The sequence below is a fragment of the Pongo pygmaeus genome, chromosome 20, assembly GCF_028885625.2.
Source record: "Pongo pygmaeus isolate AG05252 chromosome 20, NHGRI_mPonPyg2-v2.0_pri, whole genome shotgun sequence".
NCBI lineage: Eukaryota > Metazoa > Chordata > Mammalia > Primates > Hominidae > Pongo > Pongo pygmaeus.
The window spans coordinates 51,780,983-51,807,161 of NC_072393.2; the positions used below are offsets into that span (position 1 = coordinate 51,780,983).

The 26,179-nt window shown below is 54.8% G+C and overlaps 2 protein-coding genes across 8 annotated transcripts in view; both read right to left on the minus strand.

Moving 5' to 3' along the window:
• Positions 1-774: 774 nt before the first annotated feature.
• Positions 775-20,043, minus strand: RSPH6A (radial spoke head 6 homolog A). Of its 2 annotated transcripts, XM_054466246.1 has the most exons (6): positions 19,114-20,043; positions 15,164-15,401; positions 9,169-9,933; positions 7,034-7,178; positions 5,418-5,535; positions 777-1,170 (listed from the first exon to the last, which is right to left on the minus strand). In XM_054466246.1, the coding sequence occupies exons 1-6, from the start codon at positions 19,761-19,763 to the stop codon at positions 933-935; spliced, it is 2,154 nt and encodes a 717-aa protein (XP_054322221.1). In that variant the 5' UTR covers positions 19,764-20,043; the 3' UTR covers positions 777-932. The 2 variants fall into 2 exon arrangements, with proteins under 2 accessions (XP_054322222.1, XP_054322221.1); XM_054466247.1 differs by lacking the exon at positions 5,418-5,535 and having other exon boundaries at positions 775-1,170; positions 19,114-19,910.
• The window catches only part of SYMPK (symplekin scaffold protein), a 48,024-nt gene continuing 41,876 nt past the window's right edge, over positions 20,032-26,179 (minus strand). For all 6 annotated transcript variants that reach the window (XM_054466241.2, XM_054466245.2, XM_054466240.2 and 3 more), the window contains 6 exons: positions 25,896-25,997; positions 22,513-22,700; positions 21,363-21,539; positions 21,067-21,162; positions 20,436-20,768; positions 20,032-20,279 (listed from right to left, as the gene is read on the minus strand). In XM_054466241.2, coding sequence (XP_054322216.2) covers positions 20,142-20,279; positions 20,436-20,768; positions 21,067-21,162; positions 21,363-21,539; positions 22,513-22,700; positions 25,896-25,997 — 1,034 coding nt within the window. In that variant the 3' untranslated portion in view covers positions 20,032-20,141. The remainder of the gene's footprint in view (positions 20,280-20,435; positions 20,769-21,066; positions 21,163-21,362; positions 21,540-22,512; positions 22,701-25,895; positions 25,998-26,179) is intronic.

Consider the following 26,179-nt stretch of genomic DNA (forward strand, 5'->3'; position numbering starts at 1 on the left):
TCCTTGGGTCCTTGCACATTCTGTTCCCTATTCTTGGAATGCCTTTCCCCATTCTTTTCTTGACCCTTTAAGAGTCGGCTTGGGAGCTCTGTCAGTCCTCTGGGCTTCCCCATTTGGGCTGTCACTGTCTGGAGATGAGTCTCTCTCCCCATAGTGTTGTGAGGCCCAGGAAGGCAGGACTGTGGCTGTCAGTGTCCCCAGCACAGAGGTGGGCTGACAGGAGGTATTTCAATAATGGTTTGATGGCTAGGTAAATGAATAAATAAATCAGGTGGGGCTGGTCGTGGTGGCTCACAGCTGTATCCTAACACTTTGGGAGGCCAAGACAGGCAGATCGCTTGATGCCAGGAGTTCAAGACCAGCTTGGGCAACATAAACCCCATCTCATAGTGAGACTCCGAAAAATTGAAAAAATTTAGCTGGGCATGGTGGGCTGTGCCTGCAGTCCTATTACTCAGGACCCTGTCTCTACAAAAAATACAAAAATTAGTGTATGTGGTGACGTGCACCTGCGGTCTCAGCTACTCAGGAGGCTGAGATGGGAGGACTGCTTGAGCCCAGGAGGTCAAGGCTGCAGGGAGCTGAGATTGTGCCACTGTACTCTAACCTGGGTGACAGAATGAGACCCTGTCTCAAACAACAACAACAACAAGAGCCAAACAGGTGGGAGAGACTCTGCCAGGCAATGTCTGTGCCCTCTGCAGGGCCCAACAACCCTGGCTTGGAGTCCATGTCAACAGAGGTGGTGAACAAATGAATGAATGGCTCATCCATAATGCCGTGGAGGAATTTTATTTGAAGCAGTTGCCTTCCTTTTCTATCCCTGCCCTCTAGGGACAGGAAGCACATAGTGAAAATATAATCCATGCTAACTACCTCTAAGGGGAAATTTGCTATCGACCTGCTTGGGGAAAGTGGCTAGAGGGCGGGCCTCAGTCATCTGTCTCCTCGCCCTCCTCTTCCTCCTCACCCTCTTCCTCCTCCTCTGTAGCTCCCAGGGCTTGTTCCTGGGCTGCTTTCAGAGCCTGCTCCTCTTCCACCGTGGGGTCACTCATCTCCATGATCTCTGGGCCACTGGGGTACTCTTGTTGAATGGGGGCTGGCAGGGCCGGGTTGAAGCTCTCGGGGCTGTACTTGTGACCCCAGCCGATGTAGATGTTCTCAAACTTTCTGGAGAGGCAGTGAGACACTGTGAAATTCTCCCTCAAAGGCCCCAGACTTGACTTTTTTTTTTTTTTTTTTTTTTTTTGAGATGGAGTCTCACTCTGTTGCCCAGGCTGGAGTGCAGTGGTGTGATCTCGGCTTACTGCAACCTCCGCCTCCCGGGTTCACGCGATTCTCCTGCCTCAGCCTCCCGTGTAGCTGAGACTACAAGCACGCGTCACCACGCCCAGCTAATTTTTGTATGTTTGGTAGAGACGGGGTTTCACTATGTTGGCCAGTCTGGTCTGGAACTCCTGACCTCATGATCTGCCCGCCTCAGCCTCCCAAAGTGCTGGGATTACAGACGTGAGCCACTGCATCCGGCAAGCCTTGACTTTCTTTAAGGGTAGGACCCAGCATGTGTATAGCATGACTGCAAAGTTGTGGATGGCAGGGTGAAACGTGCTCACTGGGTTTCTCTGTATTACCCAGGCTGGATGCAAACTCCACCTCCTGGGTTCACTGCAAAATCTGCCTCCTGGGTTCAAGTGATTCTCCCACCTCAGCTTCCCAAGTAGCTGGGACTATAGGCACACACCACCTCGCCCAGCTAATTTTTGTATTTTTAGTAGAGACAGGGTTTCATCATGTTGGCCAGGCTGGTCTCGAACTCCTGACATCAAGTGATCTGCTGCCTCCACCTCCCAAAGTTTAAAAATTAGCCAGTTGCAGTAGCACGTGCCTGTGGTTCTAGCTACTGGGGAGGCTGAGGTGGGAGGATTGCTGGAGCCCAGGAGTTTGAGGCTGCAGTAAGTTGTGATCATGCCACTGCACTCCAGCCTGAGTGACAGAGTGAGAACATATCTCAAAATAAATCAAGAAATAAGTAACTAGGCCAGGCACGGTGGCTCACGCCTGTAATCCCAGCACTTTGGGAGGCCAAGGCGGGCGGATCACAAGGTAGGAGATCGAGACCATCCTAGCTAACACGGTGAAACCCCGTCTCTACTAAAAATACAAAAACAAAATCAGCAGGGCGTGGTGGCGGGCGCCTGTAGTCCCAGCTGCTGGGGAGGCTGAGGCAGGAGAATGGCGTGAACCCTGGGAGGCAGAGCTTGCAGTCAGCCAAGATTGCGCCACTGCACTCCAGCCTGGGTGACAGAGCGAGACTCTGTCTCAAAAAAAAAAAAGAAATAAGTAACTAAAAATAACAAAAAAAAATTAAATTATATATGTGGCTCATATTTTATTTATGTAAGACATAATTTTATGTTGGATATCAATTTATTTATATTGTGACATTTTATTTATGTCCGACATATTATGTGGGACATAAATAAAATTGTCTAGGTGCTAGGGACACAGCAGTAAACAAACTAGACAAAAATCCCTGCCAGGTGCGGTGGTTTAGGCCTGTAATCCCAGCACTTTAGGAGGCCGAGGTGGGAGGATCAACTGAGGTCAGGGGCTTGAGACCACCCTGGTGAAACCACATCTCTACAAAACATACAAAAATTAGCTGGGCGTGGTAGTGGGCGCCTATAGTCCCAGCTACTCAGGAGGCTGGGGCATGAGAATCACTTGAACCCAAGAGGTGAAGGTTGCAATGAGCTGAGATCACACCACTGTACTCCAGCCTGGGCGACACAGTGAGACTCCATCTCAAAAAAAAAAAAAAAAAAAAATCCCTGGGTTGTGCCTACATTCTGCTAAGAAGAGACTGATAATGAACAAGGAGGTAAGTGCCCAGGCCTAACCCAGCCAATTCAGCCTTTCTGCAGAATTTTAACTAGACAAGGAAGAGGAATAGATGGGAGGAAAGGGAGGGGACTAAGAGGTAGGGAGAGAGGGAGACAGAGACCGATAAAGAGGCAGAGAGAGCCGAGCACGGTGGCCCACACCTGTAATCCCTGCACTTTGAGAGACCGAGGTGGGTGGATCACCTGGTCAGGAGTTCGAGACCAGCCTGGCCAACATGGTGAAACCCCATCTCTACTAAAAATACAAAAATTAGCTGGGCATGGTAGTGCATGCCTGTAATCCCAGCTACTAGGGGGGCTGAGGCAGGAGGACGGCTTGAACCTGGGAGGCAGAGGTTGCAGTGAGTTGAGATTGCACCACTAAACTCCAGCCTGGGCAACAAAATAAGACTCCACCTCAAAAAAAAAGAAAAAAGAAAAAAATTAAAAAATGAGGCCAGGCACAGTGGTTCACGTCTGTAATCCTAGTATGTTGGGAGGCTGAGGTGGGAGGATTGCTTGAGGCCAGGAGGTGGAGGCTGCAGTGAGCCGTGATCACGCCACTGCACTCCAGCCTGGGTGACAGAGAGAGACCCTATCTCAAAAAAAAAAAAAAAAAAAAAAAAGAAAGAAAGAAAAGGCCGGGCGCGGTTTCTCACGCCTGTAATCCCAGCACTTTGGGAGGCCAAGGTGGGCAGATCACGAGGTCAGGAGATAGAGACCATCCTGGCTAACACGGTGAAACCCCGTCTTTACTAAAAATACCAAAAAATTAGCCTGGCATGGTGGCGAGCGACTGTAGTCCCAGCTACTTGGGAGGCTGAGGCAGGAGAATGGCATGAACCCGGAAGGCGGAGGTTGCAGTGAGCCGAGATCGCGCCACTGCACTCCAGCCTGGGTGACAGAGCGAGACTCTGTCTCAAAAAAAAAAAAGAAAGAAAGAAAAGAAAAACAAAAAACAATGGAACAATGGGTGGACACAGATTGGGTGGGGGACAGAAGAGCATTGGGTGGGTGGGGGCAGAGGATGGATGGACAAGTGGAGCCCAAGTTTGGATCATTTGCTTTCAGAGGAATGTTGGCATATTGGGGTATGGCCTGAAGAAGGGAGTTGGCAAAAGCAAACGTGCCTCTTCCCAGCTTCCAGAGAAGGAAAAAATAAACGCCAGGAATGTGTTAAAGTATCCAGATTACATGCAATCCCACCACGGCTGTGATTCATACAGGAGCGAATGAATACAGTCCTAGTTCACATTGAGATTAAAAAAGAAATTCTAGGAAAAATCGTCATGCCATCTGGTGGACAAAGCTGGTAGGTGCGCCCACCTCCAGCTGCAAACACCCTGTCACGTGGCAGGGCAGAGGGCTGCCAGGTGCCTGGGGGGGAAGGCTGAAGGAAGGTGGGGAGTGTGTAGCTGGGTGGGAGGATGTAGGAGTGACTTTGGCTTGCCATTCTTGTTTGTTTTTTGAGACAAGGTCTTGCTCTGTCGCCCAGACTGGAGTGCAGTGGTGCGATCACAGCTCACTGCAACCTCGATCTCCTGGGCTCAAGCAATCCTTCTGCCTCAGCCCCCTAAGTAGCTGGGACTCCATAGTCCGTGCCACCATGCCTGGCTGATTTTTAATTTTTTTTAATTATTATTTTTTTGTACAGATAGGGTCTTACCATGTTCCCCTGGCTGGTCTCAAGCTCCTGGGCTCAAGCAATCCTCCCAGCTTGGCAACCCAGAGTGATGGGATTACAGGCATGAGCCAGTGCACCTGGCCCAAGCTTGCCATTCTTTTTGGAACAACTGGTGGTGGGAGGGAAGGTTTCTGCCCCATAGAGAGAAGAGCCTTCCAACTGGAAGAACAGGCCGGGTGCGGTGGCTCATGCCTGTAATCCTAGCACTTTGGGAGGCCGAGGCGGGCAGATCACTCAACGTCAGGAGTCTGAGACCAGCCTGGCCAACATGGTGAAATCTTGTCTCCACTAAAAATACAAAAATTAGCCAGGCATGGTGGCATGCATCTGTAGTCCCAGCTACTAGGGAGGCTGAGGGAGGAGAATCACTTGAACCTGGGAGGCAGAAGTTTCAGTGAGCTGAGATTGCGCTACTGCACTGTTGCCCAGCCTGGGTGACAGAGCGAGACTCCATCTCAAACAAAACAAAACAAAACCACAAACAAGAAGAACTGTCCAGGGGACCCCAGGGACGGAGTTAGCTCCTCCAGAGAGGGATTCTGCCGCTGTCATCAGGGGGCTGGAGATCCAGGTTCGTATCCTGCAAATGCTGTGTGACCATAGCCAGTCCCTCCCACTCTCTTATTCTCCTTGCTCTCACCATGACTCATCACCAAGACCCATCCTAGTGGGCTGGTATTTCCCACTTTAGCCCTGGTGAAACTCCTAGGAGCTATGAGGCCGTTAGTCCTAGGGGCTTCCTGAAGGGGGCCCTCCCCATCTCTGCCCACCCTGGTGAGTTGCCGGGCCCAACCAGGCTTGAAGAAGTCCCGAGGGATTCTCCTGCTGGGAGGGGCTGGGGGAAGACCTACTTGCCACTGGCATAGGCATAGGCCCCGGGCCAGAGGTTGGAGCGCACAACGGCCACTGAGTACTGCGGGCAGAGGCTGCAGGACAGGCGGGTGGTCCAGGGTGCCAGGTGCATGATTTCTGTGGTGGAGAGGCAGCAGAGAGGGGCAGCAGGGTCAGGGAGGTCCCCAGGCCCTGCACTGTACCCTGAAGGAAGGCAGGCAGCAGTGAGGGAGGCCTGGAGGAGCATGAGGGGAACTATAGCCACCAACAGCTCGGGCTGCGGTGTTTGAACCCTGGCTGCAGACCACACACACACGCACTCTCTCTCTCGCTCTCTTTTTTTTTGGAGACAGAGTCTTGTCGCTTTGTCACTCAGGCTGCAGTGCAGTGGTGTGAGCTCGACTCACTGCAACCTCTGCCTCCCGGGTTCAAGCGACTCTCCTTCCTCAGCCTCCCGAGTAGCTGGGATTACAGGCATGCACCACCACGCCCGGCTAATTTTTGTATTTTTAGTAGAGACAGGGTTTCACCATGTTGGCCAAGCTGGTCTCGAACTCCTGACCTCAGGTGATCCACCGGCCTCAGCCCCCCAAAGTGCTGGGATTACACGCGTGAGCCACCTCTCCTGGCCTGGACCACTCTTTCTCTATGTGGCCCCAGGAAGCCAGTTCACCTGTCTGAGCCTCAGTGGCTGCACCCAGGAAATGGGGAGACTCATCTGGCCTCTGTTGCAGGGTGGCAGTGAAGCCTGGTGACAAGGTCTGCAGCACACCTGCTGCAGTGCCTGGCGCCCAGCAGGGCCCCCAGTCTGGGGAGCCACTGTGATTCCACTCCTGAGTTGGTTATCGGTTTGGACCAGGGTGCAGAGGGCAGGGCACAGGCTGGCAGGATCTGGCTTCAAATCCAGGACCTGTCCCCTGGCCCACTCCTAGCCTCTCTCTCCACTTCCCTCCGGGTGCCTGAGGCCCCAACCTTACAAAATTCCTGTCCATTCATCCAAAATGCAGCTCCAGGTTGGGCACAGTGGCTCATGCTTGTAATCCCAGCACTTTGGGAGGCCGAGTGAGGTGGATCAATTGAGGACTGGAGTTCGAGATCAGCCTGGCCAACATGGTGAAACCCTATCTCTACTAAAAATACAAAAGTTACCTGGGCGTGGTGGCACACACCTGTAATCCAACTACTCAGGAGGCTGAGACGGGAGAATTGCAGGAACCCGAGAGGTTGAGGTTGCAGTGAGCCAAGATTGCACCACTACACCCTAGCTTGGGCAACAGAGCTAGACTCCATCTCAAAACAACAACAACACACACACACACACACACACACACACACACACGCACACACACACAACCAGCTCCAGTCTTTAGGCAGGGTTCTCCAACTATGTCCCCCTCCCTCCAGGCCCAAACTCAAAAGGCCATATCCTAAGGTTTGGGCCATTGCCACCTGTCTATGGACATGTTCCCAGAACCTCCTGATGGGGCCACTGTGATTACACCCATTTTTTAGCTGAGAGAGCCTCTGAGCCTGGGAGGGAAGGACCAAGGAGATGGACCCCAGCAGTCCAGCCACCCCTCCCTTTCTTCCCAGCCCTCCTCAGCCAGTGGTGTACAGGCTGAGAGGGCTTCCTTACCTGCATCTTCTGAAAGTGGCGTTAGCAGTGGGGGGCCAACCTCCTGCTCCACCTCCTCTGGCCCCTCATCTACCTTCTCTTCCTCCTCCCCCAGGTCCTCCTCCTCCTCTGTCTTCTGCAAAGGGTTCACCCAAGTGCAGCGGCCCTGGGGGTGGGGGGAAGCTCAGGTGATGGCCCCAGTGCACGGAGCCCAGCCTGCATCCTATGGGGGAGGTGAAGGGCCAACAGGCATAGCCTTGTCCTCAGAGACCCAGGCACAGGCAAGAGGGCAAGATTTAGCTGCATAGTTAAGGGGAGGTGGGAAACGGGCTGACAGAACTGCTGTGTTGAGGTGAGGACTCCTGACTGTGTGACCCCATTCATGCATTCATTCACTCATTGATTCTTTTTTTTTTTTTTTTTTTTTTTTTTGAGATGGAGTTTTACTCTGTGGCCCAGGCTGGAGTGCAGTGGCACAATCTTGGCTCACTGCAACCTCTGCCTCCCGGTGTAAGTGATTCTCCTGCCTCAGCCTCCCGAGTAGCTGGGATTACAGGTGCCTGACACCACGCCCGGCTAATTATTGTATTTTTTAGTAGAGACCGGGTATTGCCATGTCGGCCAGGCTGGTCTCGAACTCTTGACCTCAAGTGATACACCCGCCTCTGCCCCCAAAGTGCTGGGATTACAGGCGCGAGCCATTGCACCTGGCCCCCTCATTGATTCTTTTTTTTTTTTTTTTTGAGACGGAGTCTTGCTCTGTCGCCCAGGCTGAAGTGCAGTGTCTCACTGCAAGCTCTGCCTCCTGGGTTCATGCCATTCTTCTGCCTCAGCCTCCCAAGCAGTGGCTCATGCCTGTAATCCCAGCACTTTGGGAGGCTGAGGTGGGCGGATCACGAGGTCAGGAGATCAAGACCATCCTGGCTAACACGGCAAAACCCCAGCTCTACTAAAACTATAAAAAAATTAGCCGGGCATAGTGGCAGGCACCTGTAGTCCCAGCTACTCAGGAGGCTGAGGCAGGAGAATGGCGTGAACCCGGGAGGCAGAGCTTGCAGTGAGCCAAGATCGCACCACTGCACTCCAGCCTGGGCAGTAGAGCGAGACTCCATCTCAGAAAAAAAAAAAAAAAAAAGCCAGGCATAGTTGTGGTGGTACGTGCCTGTAGTCCTAGGTACTCAGGAGGCTAAGGTGGGAGGATTGCTTGAGCCCTGGAGGTTAGGGTAGCAGTGAGTTATGATCACGCCACTGCACGCCAGCCTGGGCAACAGAGCAAGATGCTATGTCTTAAAAGAAAAAAAAGCTGGGCATGGTGGCTCATGACTGTAATTCCAGCACTTTGAGAGGCTGAGGTGGGCAGATCACCTGAGGTCAGGAGTTTGAGACCAGCCTGACCAACATGAAGAAACCCTGTCTCTCCTAAAAGTACAAAATTAGTTGGGCGTGATGGCGCATGCCTGTAATCCCAGCTACTTGGGAGGCTGAGGTGAGAGAATTTGCTGGAACCAGGGAGGTGGAGGTTGCGGTGAGCCGAGATCACGCCATTGTACTCCAGCCTGGGCAACAAGAGTGAAATTTTGTCTCAGAAAGAAAAGAAAAGAAAAAAGAAAAAACAAACAAACGGACAGGGCGCAGTGGCTCGTGCCTATAATCCTAGCACTTTGGGAGGCCAAGGCGGGCGGATTGTCTGAGCTCAGGAGTTTGAGACCAGCCTGGGCAACACAGTGAAACCACGTCTCTACTAAAATACAAAAAATTATCCAGGCGCGGCAGCAGGCACCTGTAATCCCAGCTGCTCAGGAGGCTGAGGCGGGAGAATCACTTGAACCCAGGAGGTGAAGGTTGCAGTGAGCCGAGATCGCGCCAGTGCACTCCAGCCTGGGTGACAAGAGCGAGACTCCGTCTCAAAAAAAAAAAAAAAAGAAAAGAAAAAGAAAAAAGAAGAAAGAAAGAAAAGAAAAAAAAAATGCCTCTGTCCCCAAAGGTTTCTGATGGGATTATCCACCAATATCTGTTGAACCAATGAATGGATGGATGAATGAACGAATGAATATTAGTTGCCTAGAAGAGAGTAAGAGCTTGACTTCAGTATTGCAGGGTCATGCGCGAGCCCCCTGCTCCTGCCGTTTGTGAGAGGCGGGAGTCCCGGCGCTCACCTGCGGCAGGATGTGCTGTGTGTGATGCACCCAGTTGGCCATGGAGTCGACCAGCTCCAGCACGGGGATGCCCTCGAAGTCGGGGTTCTCCTCGTAGGAGTCGCGCCCAGCACCACCTTCCTCCTCCTCGTCGCCCTCCTCCTCGCTAAACTGGTAGAAGCCCAGCGGGCTGACCTGCGTGCCGGCCGAGATGCGAGCGATCTGGGCCCGCAGGTAGTTGGCCTCGTTGCCCGGGAAGGGCGGGTAGCTGACGACCGGCGTGTCCAGGTAGCCTGTGAAGAACTTCCTGATCTTTCGGGCGTTCACGATCTGGGCCGGAGTGACGTGGGGCAGCCGCGTCCACGGCAGGCCCGGCTCGTTGCACACAAAGTACAGGTACTTGTTGGCGCCTGAGCGGCTCTCCTCCTTGGGGATCACGGGCGGCGGCTTCCATACGGGCTTAGGGACGATGTCCACGGCCTTCTCCTCGTCCTCCTCGCCCTCCTCCTCGCCGTGCGCCTCCATGACCTCGCCACCTTCCGTCATCTCCTCCACCTCCTCCTCCTCTGCCTCCTCCTCGCCCTCCCGGAATTCCACCTCGGCCACCAGGTAGCTGCGTTTGATTCCCAGGATCTTGCCCCAGAAGCGACAGGTGTGGATGGGCTGCTGCTCCACCAGCTGTTTCATGGCCAGGAAAATGCGGAAGCTCTCGTCCGAGCTCAGGCCGACGCCGGCCTGCTCGAAGTAGAAGGCAGTCTCCATGATGTTGGGCACTGGTGTCTCCCCCTGCGCAGGGTAGGGCGGAGGGCAGAGGGGAGAATGCTGAAGCTCTGCTCCCTAGCCTACCTCTTCCAGACTCTTCTAGAGTCAAGAGAGCTAAAAGAGTCCGGGTGCAGTGGCTCATCATGCCTGTAATCCCAGCACTTTGAAAGGCCGAGGACGGCTGATCACTTGAGGTCAATAATTCGAGTCTAGCCTGGCCAACATGGTGAAACTCTGTCTCTACTAAAAATACAAAAATTAGCCAGCCATACAAGCAGGTGCCTGTAATCCCAGCTACCCAGGAGGCTGAGGCAGGAGAATCACTTGAACCGGGGAGGCGGAGGTTGCAGTGAGCTGAGATTGCTCCACTGCACTCCAGCCTGAGCAACAAAGTGAGACACGGTCTCAAAAAATTAAAAGAGGCCTGATGTGATGGCTCACGCCTGAAATCCCAGCACTTAGGGAGGCCAAGGCAGGCAGATCACCTGAGGTCAGGAGTTTGAGACCAGCCTGGCCAACATGGTGAAACCCTGTATCTACAAAAAATACAAAAATTAGGCAGGCGTGGTGGCAGGCACCTGTAATCCTAGCTATTTGGGAGGCTGAGGCAGGAGGATCGCTTGGACCTGAGAGGCGGAGGTTGCAGTGAGCCAAGATCACACCACTGCACTCCAGCCTTGGTGATAGAGTGAGACTCCGTCTCAAAAAAAAAAAAAGAAAGAAACCTAAAAGATTCTGTAACTCAGCTGCTCAAGCCACTCATGCTGGCCAGTGAGATGTAGGGAAAGCCCTTGGACAGGATGTCCCTTATGGAGAAGAAAAGGGAAAACCACACTAGGAGAAAATCTTTTTTGCCTTTTGTCATTCCCTATTCTTCCTGCCTGGAATGGGGATATAAGATCTGGGGCCACAGCAGCTATCTTGGGACCATGAGGCAACACATGGGAGACAAAGTACTACACCCTTAATGGTGGTGGAGATGAACGGTGGAAATTGCCTGGTCCCCAGTAGCATTGCTCAGCTGCCTTACCCACCCTGACCTTATTGCTCCTGTAACAAAGAAGCCACTTTTATTCATGATTTCTGTGACTTGAGGCCCAGTGCACTCCTAACACGTACTCCATGTTTCACAGAAAGTTAAGGGAGAAGACAGGTCTTGAACGGAGGAGTCAGTGATGTTAGAGGATGGTAATAAGTCCTGTCCTCACTGCCTCCATCTATACCATCTGCTTGATTCACACAGCCAGAGGATGGGTGGGGTGGAGGAGAAGAAGAAAAGAAGGAGAGGAGGAGGAGGAGGAAAAAGAGGAAGAAGGAAAGAAAGAGAAAGAGAGAGAGACAGAGGCTCAGAAAGGGACTGAAGGCAAGCAGGCTGAAACTAGAAGCCAGCAAAGTTTACGGCTGGATGCAGTGGTTCACGCCTGTAATCCCAGCACTTTGGGAGGCCAAGGCAGGGAAATCACAAGGTCAGGAGATCGAGATCATCCTGGCCAACATGGTGAAATCTGGTCTCTACTAAAAATACAAAAATTAGCCAGGTGTGGTGGTGGGTGCCTGTAGTCCCAGCTACTCGGAAGGCTGAGGCAAGAGAATGGCATGAACTTGGGAGGTGGAGCTTGCAGTGAGTGGAGATCGCACCACTGCACTCCAGCCTGGGTGACAGAGTGAGACTCTGTCTCAAAAAAAAAAAAAAAAAAAAAAGAAGCCAGCCAAGTTTTGGCTCAGAAGCCAGGGAAAGAAGTGTAATGTACATCTGCACGGGCCACAGACCAATGCTCTTCCTTCTCCCAGGGAAATGCCTGCCAGCCCCTATCCATGTGGCCACAAGGCTGTCCCCAACACTTTATTATTCAACCAGTCCCAAAATCTTTATTATTTATTTATTTATTATCATTATTTTTGAGACAGAGTCTTGCTCTGTCACCCAGGCTGGAGTGCAGTGATCTGATCTCAGCTCACTGCAACCTCCACTCCTGGGTTCAAGCCATTCTCCTGCCTCAGCCTCCCCAGTAGCTGGGATTACAGGCGTGCACCACCATGCCCAGCTAATTTTTGTATTTTTAGTAGAGATGGGGTTTCACCATGTTGGCCAGGCTGGTCTCGAACTCCTGACCTCGTGATCTGCCCGTCTCGGCCTCCCAAAGTGCTGGGATTACAGGCCTAAGCCACTGCGCCCGGCATATTATTATTACTATTTTTAAAAAATTATTATTATTATTATTATTATTTTTTGAGACGGAGTCTTGCTCTGTCGCCCAGGCTGGAGTGCAGTGGCAAAATCTCGATTCACTGCAAGCTCCGCCTCCCGGGTTCACGCCATTCTCCTGCCTCAGCCTCCCAAGTAGCTGGGACTACAGGCGCCCGCCACCATGCCTGGCTAATTTTTTGTATTTTAAGTGGAGACAGGGTTTCACTGTGTTAGCCAGGATGGTCTCGATCTCCTGATCTTGTGATCCGCCCACCTCGGCCTCCCAAAGTGCTGGGATTACAGGCGTGAGCCACCGCGCCCGGCCCATTACTATTTTTTGAGACAGAGTCTCGCTCTGTTGCCCAGGCTGGAGTGCAGTGGCACAATCTTGGCTCACTGCAACCTCCGCCTCCAGGGTTCAAGCGATTCTTCTGCCTCAGCCTCCTGAGTAGCCGGGACTACAGGTGCACGCCACCACGCCAGGCTAATTTTTGTATTTTTAGTAGAGACAGGGTTTCACCATGTTGGCCATGCTGGTCTCGAACTCCTGACCTCAGGTGATCCACCTGCCTTGGCCTCCCAAAGTGATGACATAACAGGCATGAGCCACCGCACCCAACCAGTGATGGGATTTATAACCAAGATACTGTGATGCTGAAAACAGCTCTCTTTGTTTAGGGACAGGTAGGGAGCCTGGGGGTGTGGGGAATAGGCAGTTCTCGGTGCCCTTCACTGCAGAGCCACCTTGCAAGACTAGGACCTTGCCAGTCCTAGACTACACCTGACGATTATGTGTGAGAAAAATGACCAACTCATCCAAGTCACTTATTTCTATTTATCTGACATCATCTATATCCTAACTTAAAGGGACCTATGTTGTCAAACAAGTAAAATAAGGTGTTAGTTTTTGGAATGTGCCAAAACAATCCTAAAGTTAGTCTAAAATTATAGATGTGGCCGGGCGCCATGGCTCACGCCTATAATTCCAGCACTTTGGGAGGTCGAGGCGGACGGATCACCTGAGGTCAGGTGTTCGAGACTAGCCTGGTCAACATGGCAAAATCCTGTCTCTACTAAAAATACAAAAAATTAGCCAGGCGTGGTGTCATACGCCTGTAGTCCCAGCTACTCGGGAGGCTGAGGCAGGAGAATAGCTTGAACGCTGGAGGCAGAGGTTGCAGTGAGCCAAGATCGTGCCACTGCACTCCAGCCTGGGCGACAGAGCAAGACTCCGTCTCAAAAACAAGAACAAAAATTAGCCAGGCATGGTGGCGGGCACCTGTAATCCCAGCTACTCGGGAGGCTGAGGCAGGAGAATCCCTTGAACCTGGGAGGTGGAGGCTGCAGTGAGCTGAGTTCATACCGCTGTACTCCAGCCTGTGTGACAAAATGAGACTCCAACTCAAAAAAAATGGAAAAAATAAAATAATAAAATAAAATTATAGATGTGAGAATAGTCAAAACTTATCTTTTTTTTTTTTTTTTTTTTTTTCAGACAGAGTCTCACTCTGTTGCCCAGGCTGGAGTGCAGAGGCGCAATCTCAGCTCACTGCAAGCTCCGCCTCCCGGGTTCATGCCGTTCTCCCGCCTCAGCCTCCTGAGTAGCTGGGACTACAGGTGCCCGCCACCACGCCTGGCTAATTTTGTTTTCGTATTTTTAGTAGAGACGGGGTTTCACCGTGTTAGCCAGGATTGTCTCGACCTCCTGACCTCGTGATCCACCCGCCTCGGCCTCCCAAAGTGCTGGGATTACAGGCGTGAGCCACTGCGCCTGGCCTTTTTTTTTTTTTTTGAGACGGAGTCTTGCTCTGTCGCCCAGGCTAGAGTGCAGTGATGCGACCTCCCCTCACTGCAATCTCCGCCTCCCGGTTTCACGCCATTCTCCTGCCTCAGCCTCCCTAGTAGCTGGGACTACAGGTGCCTGCCACCATGCCCGGCTAATTTTTTGTATTCTCAGTAGAGACAGAGTTTCACTGTGTTAGCCAGGATGGTCTTGATCTTCTGACCTCGTGATCCACCTGCCTCAGCCTCCCAAAGTGCTGGGATTACAGGCGTGAGCCACTGTGCCCGGCTAGTCAAAACTTTTCAAAACAGAGGTTCAGTGATGGGGAGACTTATGCTACCAAAACAGCCAACACCTGCCATGCAGCTGCTGTCAGCAGTAAACAGGAGAGTCCTAGAGCAGGAAGCCATCCACAGGGCAAAGGCCGGGAGCAGAGACTCCTGCAGGACTCTGTGTGGGGAATAGATGGTGCAGGTGGCATTTCAAAGCAGTGGGGGGCAGGAAGGAGTGGTTTATTGCATAAATGCCATTCAAGGTCCTGGCTAGCCGTCTGGAAGGCAGAAAACGAGAGAAATAAGAGCCTTGCCTTGCACTAGACAGAAAAAGAAATACAAAATGCTGAATCATGCATTTTTATGAGTCATTTCCTAGAAGCATGTACAGGCCACAAAAGCCCCCAGTTTTGCCCTTCCACAGACCCCACATTAAGAACTCCAGCTCTTGGCTGGGAGTGGTGGCTCACGCCTGTAATCCTAATACTTTGGGAGGCCGAGGCAGGAGGATGGCTTGAGGCCAAGAGTTCAAGACCAACCTGGCCAACATAGCAAGACCCCCATCTCAATTATTTTTATTTATTTATTTATTTTTTTGAGACGGAGTCTCGCTCTGTCGTCCAGGCTGGAGTGCAGTGGTGTGATCTCGGCTCACTGCAAGCTCCGCCTCCCGGGTTCACGCCATTCTCCTGCCTCAGCCTCCCGAGTAGCTGGGACTGCAGGTGCCCGCTACCATGCCTGGCTAATTTTTTATATTTTTAGTAGAGATGGGGTTTCACCGTGTTAGCAAGGATTGTCTTGATCTCCTGACCTCGTGATCTGCCCGCCTCAGCCTCCCAAAGTGCTGGGATTACAGATGTAAGCCACCCCATCCTGCCAAGACTGAAGTTGTTTTGTGACTGGATTGTCCAATGCTGTCTTTTGCCTCCAGGCCTTGGCACAGGCTGTGCCCTAAGTGTGCTTGGGCCCCCACTGACCCTGATGCCCACCTCTCCTGACTGCCTCACTCACCACCTCCTCCTCCATCTCCTGTTCGCCTTCGGCACCGCCTCCACTCCGGGTGAACAGCGCCTTCTGTTTCTCTGCCATCTTGTAGGTGGGCTGCATCTCGGGGTCGTCCCGCAGAGTGTCCAGCTTGGGGTGGAACCACTCCCACTGCGTGGTGCGGTTCAGAGACTCCAGGACAGACAAGGGGTCCTCGGGCCGCTGGTTCAGGATCTTGGTCAGCAGATTCACCAGGTGCTCGTACCTGCCTCCCGCAGGAGGAATGGGAGGAGAGAGACCTCACTCACTCAGCTCACTGAGCCAGCTCCCATGTGCCTGGCCCTGTGCCTGGTGCTAGGGACACAGTAGGGAACTGAAAAGGTCCCTGCCCAGGTGTAGCTGACATTTATTTATTTATTTATTTTTATTTATTTTTTGAGATGGAGTCTTGCTCTGTTGCTCAGGCCGGAGTGCAGTGGTTCATCTCGGCTCACTGCAACCTCTGCTTCCCGGGTTCAAATAATTCTCCTGCCTCAGCCTCCTGAGTAGCTGGGATTATAGGCGCCCGCCACGATGCCTGGTTACTTTTTGGATTTTTAGTACAGACGGGGTTTCACCATGTTGGTCAGGCTGGTCTCGAACTCCTGACCTCATGATCTGCCCGCCTCGGCCTCCCAAAGTGCTGGGATTACAGGCGTGAGCCACCCCGCCCAGCCGACATTCTTATGATGGAAACTGACACTAATCAAACGAGCAAAATATATACAGTGTGTCAGGCATGGGGTGGTAATTTTTAGGGTGACACATAAAGTACTGAATAGGGCCTGGGGGTGCCAGGGATGGGAGAGAGTTTGCAATTTTATTTTTTTAATTTATTTTTCAGAGGGGGTCTCGCTCTGTTGCCCAGGCTGGAGTGCAGTGGCGCCACCTCGGCTCGCTGCAGTCTCTGTCTCCTGGGTTCAAGCGATTTTCCTGCCTCAGCCTCCCAAGTAGCTGGGATTACAGGCACGCACCACCACGTCCCGCTAATTTTTTTGTATTTTTTGTAGAGACAGGGTTTCGCCATGGTGGCCAGGCTGGTCTCAATCTCCTGACCTCAGGTGATCCGCCTTCCTCGGCCTCCCAAAGTGTTGGGATTACAGGCGTGAGCCACCGCACCTGGCCGACATTTGTATTATTATTATTATTATTATTATTATTATTATTATTATTTTGAGACAGAGTTTTGCTTTGTTGCCCAGGCTGGAGTGCAATGTTGTGATCTTGGCTCACCACAACCTCTGCCTCCTGGGTTCCTGGGTTCAAGAGATTCTCCTGCCTCAGCCTCCTGAGTAGCTGGGACTACAGGCGTGCACCACCTTCTCCAGCTAATTTTTGTATTTTTAGTAGAGACGGGGTTTCACTATGTTGGCCAGGCTGGTCTCAAACTCCTGACCCCAGGTGATCTGCCCGTCTTGGCCTCCTAAAGTGCTGGGTTAACAGGTGTGAACCACCGTGCCTGGCCAACATTTGCATTTTTTGTATTTTTTTTTTTTTTTTGAGACAGGGTCTCACTTTGTCACTCAGGCTGGAGTGCAGTGGCTCGGTCTTGGCTCACTGCAACCTCTGGTTCCCGGGTTCAAGTGATTCTCCCACCTCAGACTCCCCAGTAGTGCCACCCCAGTAGTGGCACACGTGTGCCACCATGCCTGGCTAATTTTTGTACTTTTTGTAGAGATGGGGTTTTTCCATGTTGCCCAGGCTGGTCTCAAACTCCTGGACTCAAGTGATCTGCCTGCCTCAGCCTCCCAAACTGCTGGGATTACAGGCATGAGCCACCGGGCCCGGCCACAGTCAGCCTTTGAAACCAAGTTGGTCTGATTTCCAAGCATGTATGTGTCACCTTTTGTTTGCGGAAGCTGTTCTGTTGGCAGTCTTGGGTGTGGTGTTGGACCATCATGCAAGTCGGGAAGGGCAAGAAGAGGTGAGACTTTGGCTAGGGCTTCTCAGGAAGAGAGCCTGAAGCTCTGAAGAGCTGGCACTTGGGGAATAGCCAGAGGTTAATTCTGACTAGATTCTAGGATCCGAGGAAGGAGCAGGTAGTGACTAGAAATGAAGTTTGGACAGTGGGCAGGGGCTGAACCATATAAGGCCTTTTGTTTGTTGGTTTGTTTGAGACAGAGTCTCGCTCTGTTGCTCAGGCTGGAGTGCATCGGCACGATCTTGGCTCACTGTAGCCTCTGCCTCCCGTTTCAAGTGATTCTCCTGCCTCAGCCTCCCGAGTAGCTGAGATCACAGGTGTGTGCCACCATGCCTGGCTTTTTGTATTTTTAGTAGAGACAGGGTTTTGCCATGTTGGCCAGGCTGATCTTGAACTCCTGACTTCGAGTGATCTGTCTGCCTCAGCCTCCCAAAGTGCTGGGATTACAGGCATGAGCAAGGCCTTACATGTCTCAGGCCAAGAGCCTTGAAGGCTGTGGTGAGGAGTCTGAGCTTCCCCCTGTGGGCAATGGGGAGCCATAGCAGTTTCTGAGCATTGGAGGGACAGGGCCAGCTTTGTGCTTTAATAAGAACCATTACTTCATCAGCCTCATTTCTCCCACTCTCCCTCTTCCTCCCTTGGTTCCAGACATACCAGTCCCTCCTTACTGCTCCTCAAAAACAGCAAGCCTCAGAGCCTTTGCATTTGCTGTGTGCTCTGCCTGGCTCACTCTTCCTCCGGTTATCTGCAAGATGCTCTCCCTCGACTCCTTCAGGGCCCTAATCAAATGTCACCTCTTTGGACAGGCCTTCACTGACCCACACAATTTATTTTTTTGAGATGGAGTCTTGCTCTGTTGCCCAGGCTGGAGTGCAGTGGCATGATCTCGGCTCACTGCAATCTCTGCCTCCCGGGTTCAAGCGATTCTCCTGCCTCAACCTCCCGAGGAGCTGGGATTACAGGCCCGTGCTACCATGCCCTGATAATTTTTGTATTTTTTAGTAGAGACAGGGTTTCGCCATGTTGGCAAGGCTGGTCTCGAACTCCTGACCTCAGGTGAACCGCCCGTCTTGGCCTCCTAAAGTGCTGGGATAACAGGCGTGAGCCACCGTGCCTGGCTGGACTCCCACTATTTCATGTGTTCCCTAGCCATCTTAGCCTCCCTTATTTTTCACCTGAGCCCTTAGCTTCAGTTTATCAGTTTTTCTGTTTCTTGTCCACTCCCCTAGAATGAGAGCATCCTGGGTATCTAATGGAGGCTGAGAGCACTGTATTGTGACTGCAGCTAAGCGGCTTTGGCAAGTATCTTCCTCAGGCAGGGAGGTTTAGTTGCAGGATAAGAGTCTCAGGAGGGCTGGGCACGGTGGTTCATGCCTGCAATCCTAGCACTTTGGGAGGCCGAGATGGGTGGATCACTTGAGGTCGAGTTTGAGACTAGCCTGGGCAACATGGTGAAATCTTGTCTCTAACTAAAAATACAAAAATTAGCTGGGTGAGGTGGAGTGCGCCTGTAACCCCAGCTACTCGGGAGGCTGAAGCAGGAGAATCACTTGAACTCGGGAGGGAGAGGTTGCCCTAAGCCAAGACCACGCCACTGTGCTCCAGCCTGGGCGACAGGGTGAGACTATGTCTGGGGGAAAAAAAAAAGCAAGAGGGCTTGGGGAGCCAAATCACGTGTTCTGGAATCCTGATTCTGCCATATCCTAGCTGTGTAGTTTTGGGTAAGCAACGCAACTTCTCTGTGTCTCTGTCTCCTCCTCTGTAAAGTAGGATGAGCTGATGCGCTCATCTCCGGTGAGAATTAGGTGTGACTGTGTGCAATGCCGGCACATGTCTGGGAAGTGAATGCTAGCTGTAGTTGGCATTGATTCCGACTCTGAGCTGAATTAGAGGCCGGGAGCAGTCACTGGTTTTCCATGAGGGACGATCCCTTGTCTGACTGACTGAGGCAGGGACTTCGGGTGGGGCCCCTCCCTGCCTGGGTCCCCCACCCGCCCCACTCCTAGCCCCTGCTCACAGGCTGAGGTCGCAATTGATGCTGGTCTGCAGCAGGTAGGCCTTGGCGTTCTGCACGGCCAGCTCCAGAGGCTCCGGCTCAGGCACCTGGGCACTGTAGCGTGGGAAGCCCAGCTCAGAGGACAAGAACTGAAGGGCAGGGTCATCCCTTATGTAGGGCCCGTGCTGGGCACCTTCGGAGAACTGGTCTGTCTGGTAGAGGTCGAATTGGCCCAAGGGGTTGACTGGGGGCTCCTGGAAGGTGGGGTCCAGTTGCTGGAACAGGCTGCTTTGGCCCTGCTGGAGCCGCTGCAGCATTAGGCTGGTGGTGAGCTCGGCGGCCTGCATCCTGCTTTCGTCAGAGTAAAGCTGGGGCTGGAACTCTGAGGGAAAGCCCGTGTTCATGGATGGGTACTCCATGCCACCCATCCGGGCTTCCTCAGCCTGGAAGGCCTGGGGCATCAGCAAGTTCTCCTGTTGGGACAGGCTGCCCCTCTGTGACCAACCCGGCGCGTTTCGCTGGGCGTCTGGAGGTATCTGCTGCCCCTCCTCGGGGTCCACGGCCAGGGCCTGAGCTTGGTCCCGACTGCGCCGCCTCTGGGAGGCCTGAGAGGTCCTCCGGCCCGGGGGCTGCTGGGCAGGGCGCTCAGGGTAGGGCGGCAGGTCTCCCATGGTTCGCCAGGAGGTACAGATCTCTAGGAGAAAGGCTTGCAGACAAGGCCAAGCGAGCCACCTGTCGACAGCGCCGGTTTCTGAGCACCGGGAGAGGGGGCCGTTACCCGGGGAGGGCGCGGGGAGTGGGCCAGGGTGGGTTCCGCGCAGGCTCTGGGCGCGCACTGCCGATCCCGCGCAGCCCCACGGCAGACGTCGCGCCAGACTCGAGGCGGCATCCGCGCCCCAGGCCAGCCATCCCTTTTTTTTTTTATTTTCAGTAACTTGCCCAAGTTCACATCTTTTATTTTTTTTTAAGGCAAAGCATCCGCAGGTCAAGCCCCGCCCCGTCCCCCAGCCCCGCGTCCCTGTCCCACCCCCCTTCCCCCTCGAGCCCCGTCAGCTGTTCCCCTTGGCCTCGGGTTCCCTGGCGTCCTCGGCAGCCGGGCTGGGGGTCTTCACAGCATCTTCTCCAATAGGTGCTAGGGTCTGGGGGCTCCGCTCCTCCTTCAAGGTCAGCCCGCCCGCTGCCGTCTCCTGGTGACCGGGGAAGGAAAAGGGAGCCGGGTGGAGGGCGCGGTCCCCTCCACGCTCCCCTTCAGGCCCTGCCTCCTGATGCCCGCCCCCCCCCGCCCACCTTCACCCCGGCCCAGATCCGGCTTCCTCCTTCGCAGCGGAGGCTGCTCTCCATACCTTGGGTAGGGGGCCCTCGAGACTAGAGTCCAACAGCGCGGCCTCGGTCAGCCCCGAGTCGTCATCCATGCTGATGAAGATGCCCGGGGTCTCGCACTCAGGCCCCTCCTCCCGGAAATCCATGGCTTCCTCAGACGGGGGCGGGCCCGGCCGGGCCGAGGGAGAGGGAGAGGAGGAGGAAGAGGAGGGGGCTCCCACTCCTCCCGGCTTCAGCTTCTGCTCCTCCTCCAGCTGCCGCTTTAAGGCCTTCTCCTGGGCCAGCCGCAGGCCGATGAGGTCCTGAGGGGGCCGGGGTGCTGGGGCCGGGGCCAAGGCCAGGGGCTCCAGGTCATCCTGGGGATAGGGAGGGCCACACAGAAGCTCAGAGGTGAGTGGCTCAGAGGACGGCCGGAAAGAGAAGGAACCACCCTGAAGTGGTCTTTGAGTTCTCCACCAAGAGCATGGGGAGGAAGGGGCAGTTGTCCCCCAGACCCGCAACTCCCAGCAGGGGCATCCCCTGGGAGACGGGTGGCCCAGAGGCAGGGGTGGCCTGAGTCTCTCGGGGTCAGGAGGAGGCCATGGTGAGCCTTGCTGGCTTGGGGTATGGGGTGGGAGTCTGGGGATCCAGATGGGTGGGCTGCAGGGCCCTCACCTCCTCCAAGGGCCCCGCAGGCGCCTCCTTGGCCTCTGGCTCCTGCTTGCCGCTGGCCTCCAAGATGGTCATGATGGAGTTAGGGATGTGAGCTTGCTGGGTGGAGAGCAGGAAGGGGGCGCTGGGGGCAGCTCTGGCACAGAGACCCCACTTGCACACCTCAGGTCCGGGGGCCCTAACCCTCCAGAGCTCCCAGCAGTGCAGAGCCTTCTTGTGTCCGCCTCCATCCAGTCCCCACCAACCGGAGGGACCCAGGGGGCCGCCCACCGCACACCCGGGGTAGGGGGAAGGGGTACCTGGTGGGGGGTGAAGGAGCGGACATGGGCCAGCAGGGGCTCCCGGAGCTCCGGGCACTTGTCAAAGACAGCTCCCAGCTGCTGGGGCGGCAGCTGCAGGATGACCTGGAAGCTCTGGGGCTTGGTGCGCTGGCAGCACTTGATGAAGCCCTCCCACACCTTGGGGTACTTCCACACCTGAACCAGGGAGGGAGGGAGCCGTCGGGAGAGGCACACAGGCAGCTCCCCCAGCCTTGACACTGGGAGAAAGACCTTGCCAAGGCCATGCCCAAATCCCACCATCCAAGATTCCTCTGGATGGGCCACAAGCAGCCCTGACCTCTCTCCAGAGGCCTTTGTCTTCCCGATCCAGGCGGCTGGACCATGAGGGAAACTTGGGAAGGGGGTGGCAGAAAACTCAGCCGCCTTTTACCAGAGCTCCCCCTGGGCCAGGCCCAGGCTAAGTGCTGCGGGAGCACCTCTCATGACATGCTCACGGCAGCCTCCAGGGGGCGAAATTACCCCTGCTAAACAGCGGAGGTCCGTGCCGGTGCCGGGACCTGTCCCGGGTCACATGTACATTCTCACGGCAGCCTCCAGGGGGCGACATTAGCCCTGCGGGGTTTGTTTTTCTTGTTCCATCATTTTTTTTTTTTTGCGACATGGCCTTACTCTGCCGCCCAGGCTAGAGTGCAGTTGAGTGGCGTGTTTCTTCCTCACTGCAGCCCCAAACTCCTGGGCTCAAGCAGTCCTCCTGCCTTGGCCTCCCAAAGAGTTGGCATTACAGGTGTGAACCATCACACCTGGCCTTATCATGGTATTTCTAAAGCCCAAATTTCTAGCACCTCTTAAAAAACTGGGCCATTTTTCAGCTCTGGGATGCATCCTGGCCGGGCACACAGCGGTGGAGGGTGAGGAGCAGCCATGCCTCTCCCGGGTGCACACCCCTTGAGAGTTACCACAGCTCCTACCACCCAGCTGCCCTCCCTCATCACCTGGGAGCTGGCCCAGTCATAGACCCTGGAGCACTGCTATTTTCTTGGCAGGAGGCAGAGCAGAGCCTGCTGTCCTCCACCGGGCTCCCTCCAGGGTCAGGCGGGGGAAGGGGAGGGCAAGCAGGCTAGAAGCTGCTGTCTGCAGCCTGGGGGCAGGGTGGCCGGGGGTGGGTTACCTGCTTCATGATGAGGCGGGACAGGATGTTCATGACGAAGCCCCCCAGGCGGGGGTACATGGTCAGGGACTGGATGACGGTCCTCATGAGCAGCATGGGCAGGGGGCTCTGCTCCATCAGCTGCTGCATCACCACGGCCAGCACCTCTGACGTGTACACGTTCCGCTCCGCAAAGCACAGGTTGGTGGCTGCGAGGAGGCGGAGAGTGGGCCTGTCCTCTCTGCCCAGCTGCCCCCCGGGAGGTGGGAGTCCCGGCCCTGCTGTCTGCCCGTGTGAGGGGAAGACTTCTAAAGCCCTGACTTCTAAAGCTCCTGCGGGAGACAGGAGACTCCCCCCACCCAGCAGAAGGCACACTGCAGCCCGCCCTTGGAAAACCTGCAGGCTTGGTTCAAGGGAGAAGACATCCAACTCCAGGAAGCCCCAAAATGGGTAGAACAGGGAACCCGTGGCCCCTCACTTTAAGGACGACCTTGGGAAAGATGTGCTGCCAAGCCCTGGGGGAGTGGCAGGACCCCCCACCCCTGCTAGGGAGGGAAGGCAGCTATTGGCTTCCACCAGCCCCTCCAGAAAGAACAGCAGTCCACAGACCAGCTCGTCAGAGGGCCAAGGGACTGCCCACCCAGTCCTGACAAGGATACAGGGCTTGCACTGGTGCTGGGAAGATGGGGGGTGCCAGGCTAAGGGCTGTGTGGGGGATATGGGCACAATCAGTAGAGTAATAGCGAAGGGAGGGACAAGAGGAGGCTGGGGCCAGAGCACACGATGACCCCCCGGCTCAACAGCCAGTGCCAGTACCAGTAGGACCCAGAGGGTTGGCACAGCACGAGCACCCATGAAAGCAGGCCCTGGGGTCTGTTCCCCAAGTGGGTGGCCGTGCCCCAATCCACTGTGCTAATGGGAGGCCCCAGGAGCTGCCTTTGAAGCCCTTCCCCAAACACCACTTGCCATGTGAGTGTCAACCAGGAAGTCTTTATTGAGCCAGAAGAGCACCCCAACCCCCCAAATCCTTGAGAGGCTAATGGAGAACAGGGGTGGGGTCTCTAAGGGAGAGGGGGGCGTAGACAGGTGGGGAGGAGGCTGAATGGGCAGAGCAGACAGTGGAGGCGAGGACCTGCCAGAAACCGAGGAAGCCCCTGCTCCTCCTCAGGGCCAGGTGGTCACTGGTCCTGCCCGCTCAGCCACCTCAAGGCTCCAGAATCACCCCTCCCCTCCTCCTTCCCTGTCGGCTTTGCCCAGTCCCCAACCTGGGCCTCCCCCGAGCCTCCGATCCATTCTCCATACAGCAGTCTGAAGGGTGTTTTGGAAAGCTCAGACCTGACTCGCCTCCCAGAGACCCTCAAGAAACAAGGTCAAATTCCCACGGCGGCCTGCGAGACTCCTGTGGGCAGGCCCAAGGGGCACCTTTCCCGATGGCGACAGCCTGACCTCCTCTCTTGACCAGGCCCCCTCCTTCGTCCCCTAGGTCCAGAACCAGCCGGCGAGCACCTCCCTCAGTCCCTGCAGTCTCCTGCTGCTGCCGCCTACTCATCCTTCCTTGGTCTCAGCCTGAGTGTCCCCTTTTTCGGGAAGTCTTCCCTGATGTCCCACACCCAGGCTGGGTTACACGGCCCCTCTGGGCTGCCCAGTCCCAGGCCACCCCTCTCAGTTGTTACTGGCCAGGGACTTCTTGTCTCTTTCCCTGGACTGTAAGACCTGGAAGGACAGGGCTAGGGCTGTCCTTCCTGTGTCCCCAGCACTACCCAGGATGGATATGGGTGAGCAGAGGTGCTGACTTTTCTTAATGATGGACTACCAGGAGTGGGTCTAGTTATAGACAAGCTCCCCAGAGGAACAAGGTGGTCTATGGGGGAGTGAACAGTGCACAACAAAAGGACTGGACTTTGTGATCTGGAGCTTAGAGTGCAACCAGGAAGACTGCTGGTGCCTGAGCAGGAGAAAAACGTGGGTTGGGTGCTGGGGACACCAGCTGGAGGGTTGTCTAGCCTGCAGCGTGCACGCCTGGGCGTGTTGGAAGAAAAGGGTGGGGTGGTGTAGGGTAGGCCCTGCTGACCCCTCCGGGGGCCTCGCTCCTGGTGGTCTGTGTGGCCTCTGGCAAGGCCCTTTCTCCTGGGCCGAGGATCTTCAGGGCTTCTAATCTGGGTCCACAAATGGCCTTGGGGTGTGTGTGTGTATGTGTGAACCCCCTCAAACTGTATGCAAATAATATGAGCATACTGTCCTGGGAACGGGCTAGAACTTTCCTCAGATCACCAAAGGGGTCGGGGAATGTGAAGACCACAGCCCTGGCCTATAAGCCTGGAGATCTTTCCTCCCTGCTGGTCTCCCATGAGAGGCCTTGGTGCCTCCTGGGTTTTAATGTGGGTTTGACATTTCCATAAGCTCCTCTCTTGACCTTAAATGTTTCTCAGAGAACTTGCAGAGGAAGGTTAGGAAGTAAGTCACTGAAAAGCTGTTTCAAGCTAGAACACGAAAGCAAGCAGCACAGAGAGGAAGCCCCTTCCCATCTGAGGGTGAGAAGAGAAATAAAAGGACAGCAGTCTTCTGAGTAGAGAGGACGACAGTGAGGGTGTCCAGCTCTGTGGGACAGGATGGCTCCTGGCCCAGAAACCTTCCTCAGGAGGGGTGGAGGGGTGGGCGCTCTCAAGGGAGGTGGTCCTCAGACACGGAACCGGCGGAGCTGGGATTCCCACCCAGGTCCGTTTCACTTCAGATTCTGTTTTTTCTACTACACCACTTAGCTTCTGCATGGCCCTGAGTAAGTCACCTAACCTCTCTGGAGCCTCCATTTCCTGTCTACACAATGGAAGTGAACATACTCACCAAGTGGCGGACCAGCAGGCTCAGGCCTGTAGGTGTTCAGGGAGAGCCCATTGCAGAGTGCTCAGTGAGTGGGGGCCATCGTGAGCTGGCCAGTTCGTCACCAACCCTGCCGCCCTGGAGGCAAGCTCTCCTGCCTCATCCACCCTGGCCCACAAGTGCCCTGGAGCCCTGGGTCTGCCCTGCTGCTGCGCCTCTGACTACCACGCACGGTGCGCCCTGCTTCCTTCTGTTCCTCGGGGCTAGGGGTGGGGCTACCCGACTGCTTTAGGCCCACTCTGTGCCACTGCACAGCAGGTACATCAGAGTGCCTTAGACAGAGGCAGAAAAAGGTGGGTTGTAAAGGGTAAAACCTGGGAGGAAGGAAGGAGGAGGAGGGAGGGAGAGAGGGAAGAGGAGGCAGGAAAAGGAGGGAGGGAGGGAGGTGTCTCTCCAGAGCTCTGAGATGGGGCTGTGAGTGACACAGTCTTTGACTTGCTAGATTCCAGTGGGGGCATGTGGGTGACTGAGGTCCTGCCCTGGAGTCGCAGGGGCCAGGCCACTGGAGTGGGGGCGAAGCGCCTCACCTTTGATGATGGATTTCATGTCGCACTTCACGGAGTCGATGTTGTGTAATGCGATCAGGAGCTCTCCAGGGTTCAGCGGGGACAAGGCTGAGTTTCCCTCACCTGCAGCGGGCGGGAGGAAGGGTGGGGGAGACAGTGCGGACGCATAAGTGAAGAGATGGGTCTGAGTTCCCCAGATCGGGGGAGCTGCGAGCAGAGATGAGGTGCCCTCTGCTTTCAGGGATGGAACAGGGGAAGCGACTGACAACATAAAAAGGGGACACCGAAGGCAGCAGCAGCCCTCA

Coding starts and splice junctions, on each gene's coding strand:
- RSPH6A (XM_054466246.1), bottom strand. CDS start 19,763: ATGGGAGACCTGCCGCCCTACCCTGAGCGCCCTGCCCAGCAGCCCCCG. Junction 5,536..7,033: donor GCCACTTTCAGAAGATGCAG/GTAAGGAAGCCC, acceptor TCTCCACCACAG/AAATCATGCACCTGGCACCC. Junction 1,171..5,417: donor TATGCCTATGCCAGTGGCAA/GTAGGTCTTCCC, acceptor CTGCCTCTCCAG/AAAGTTTGAGAACATCTACA.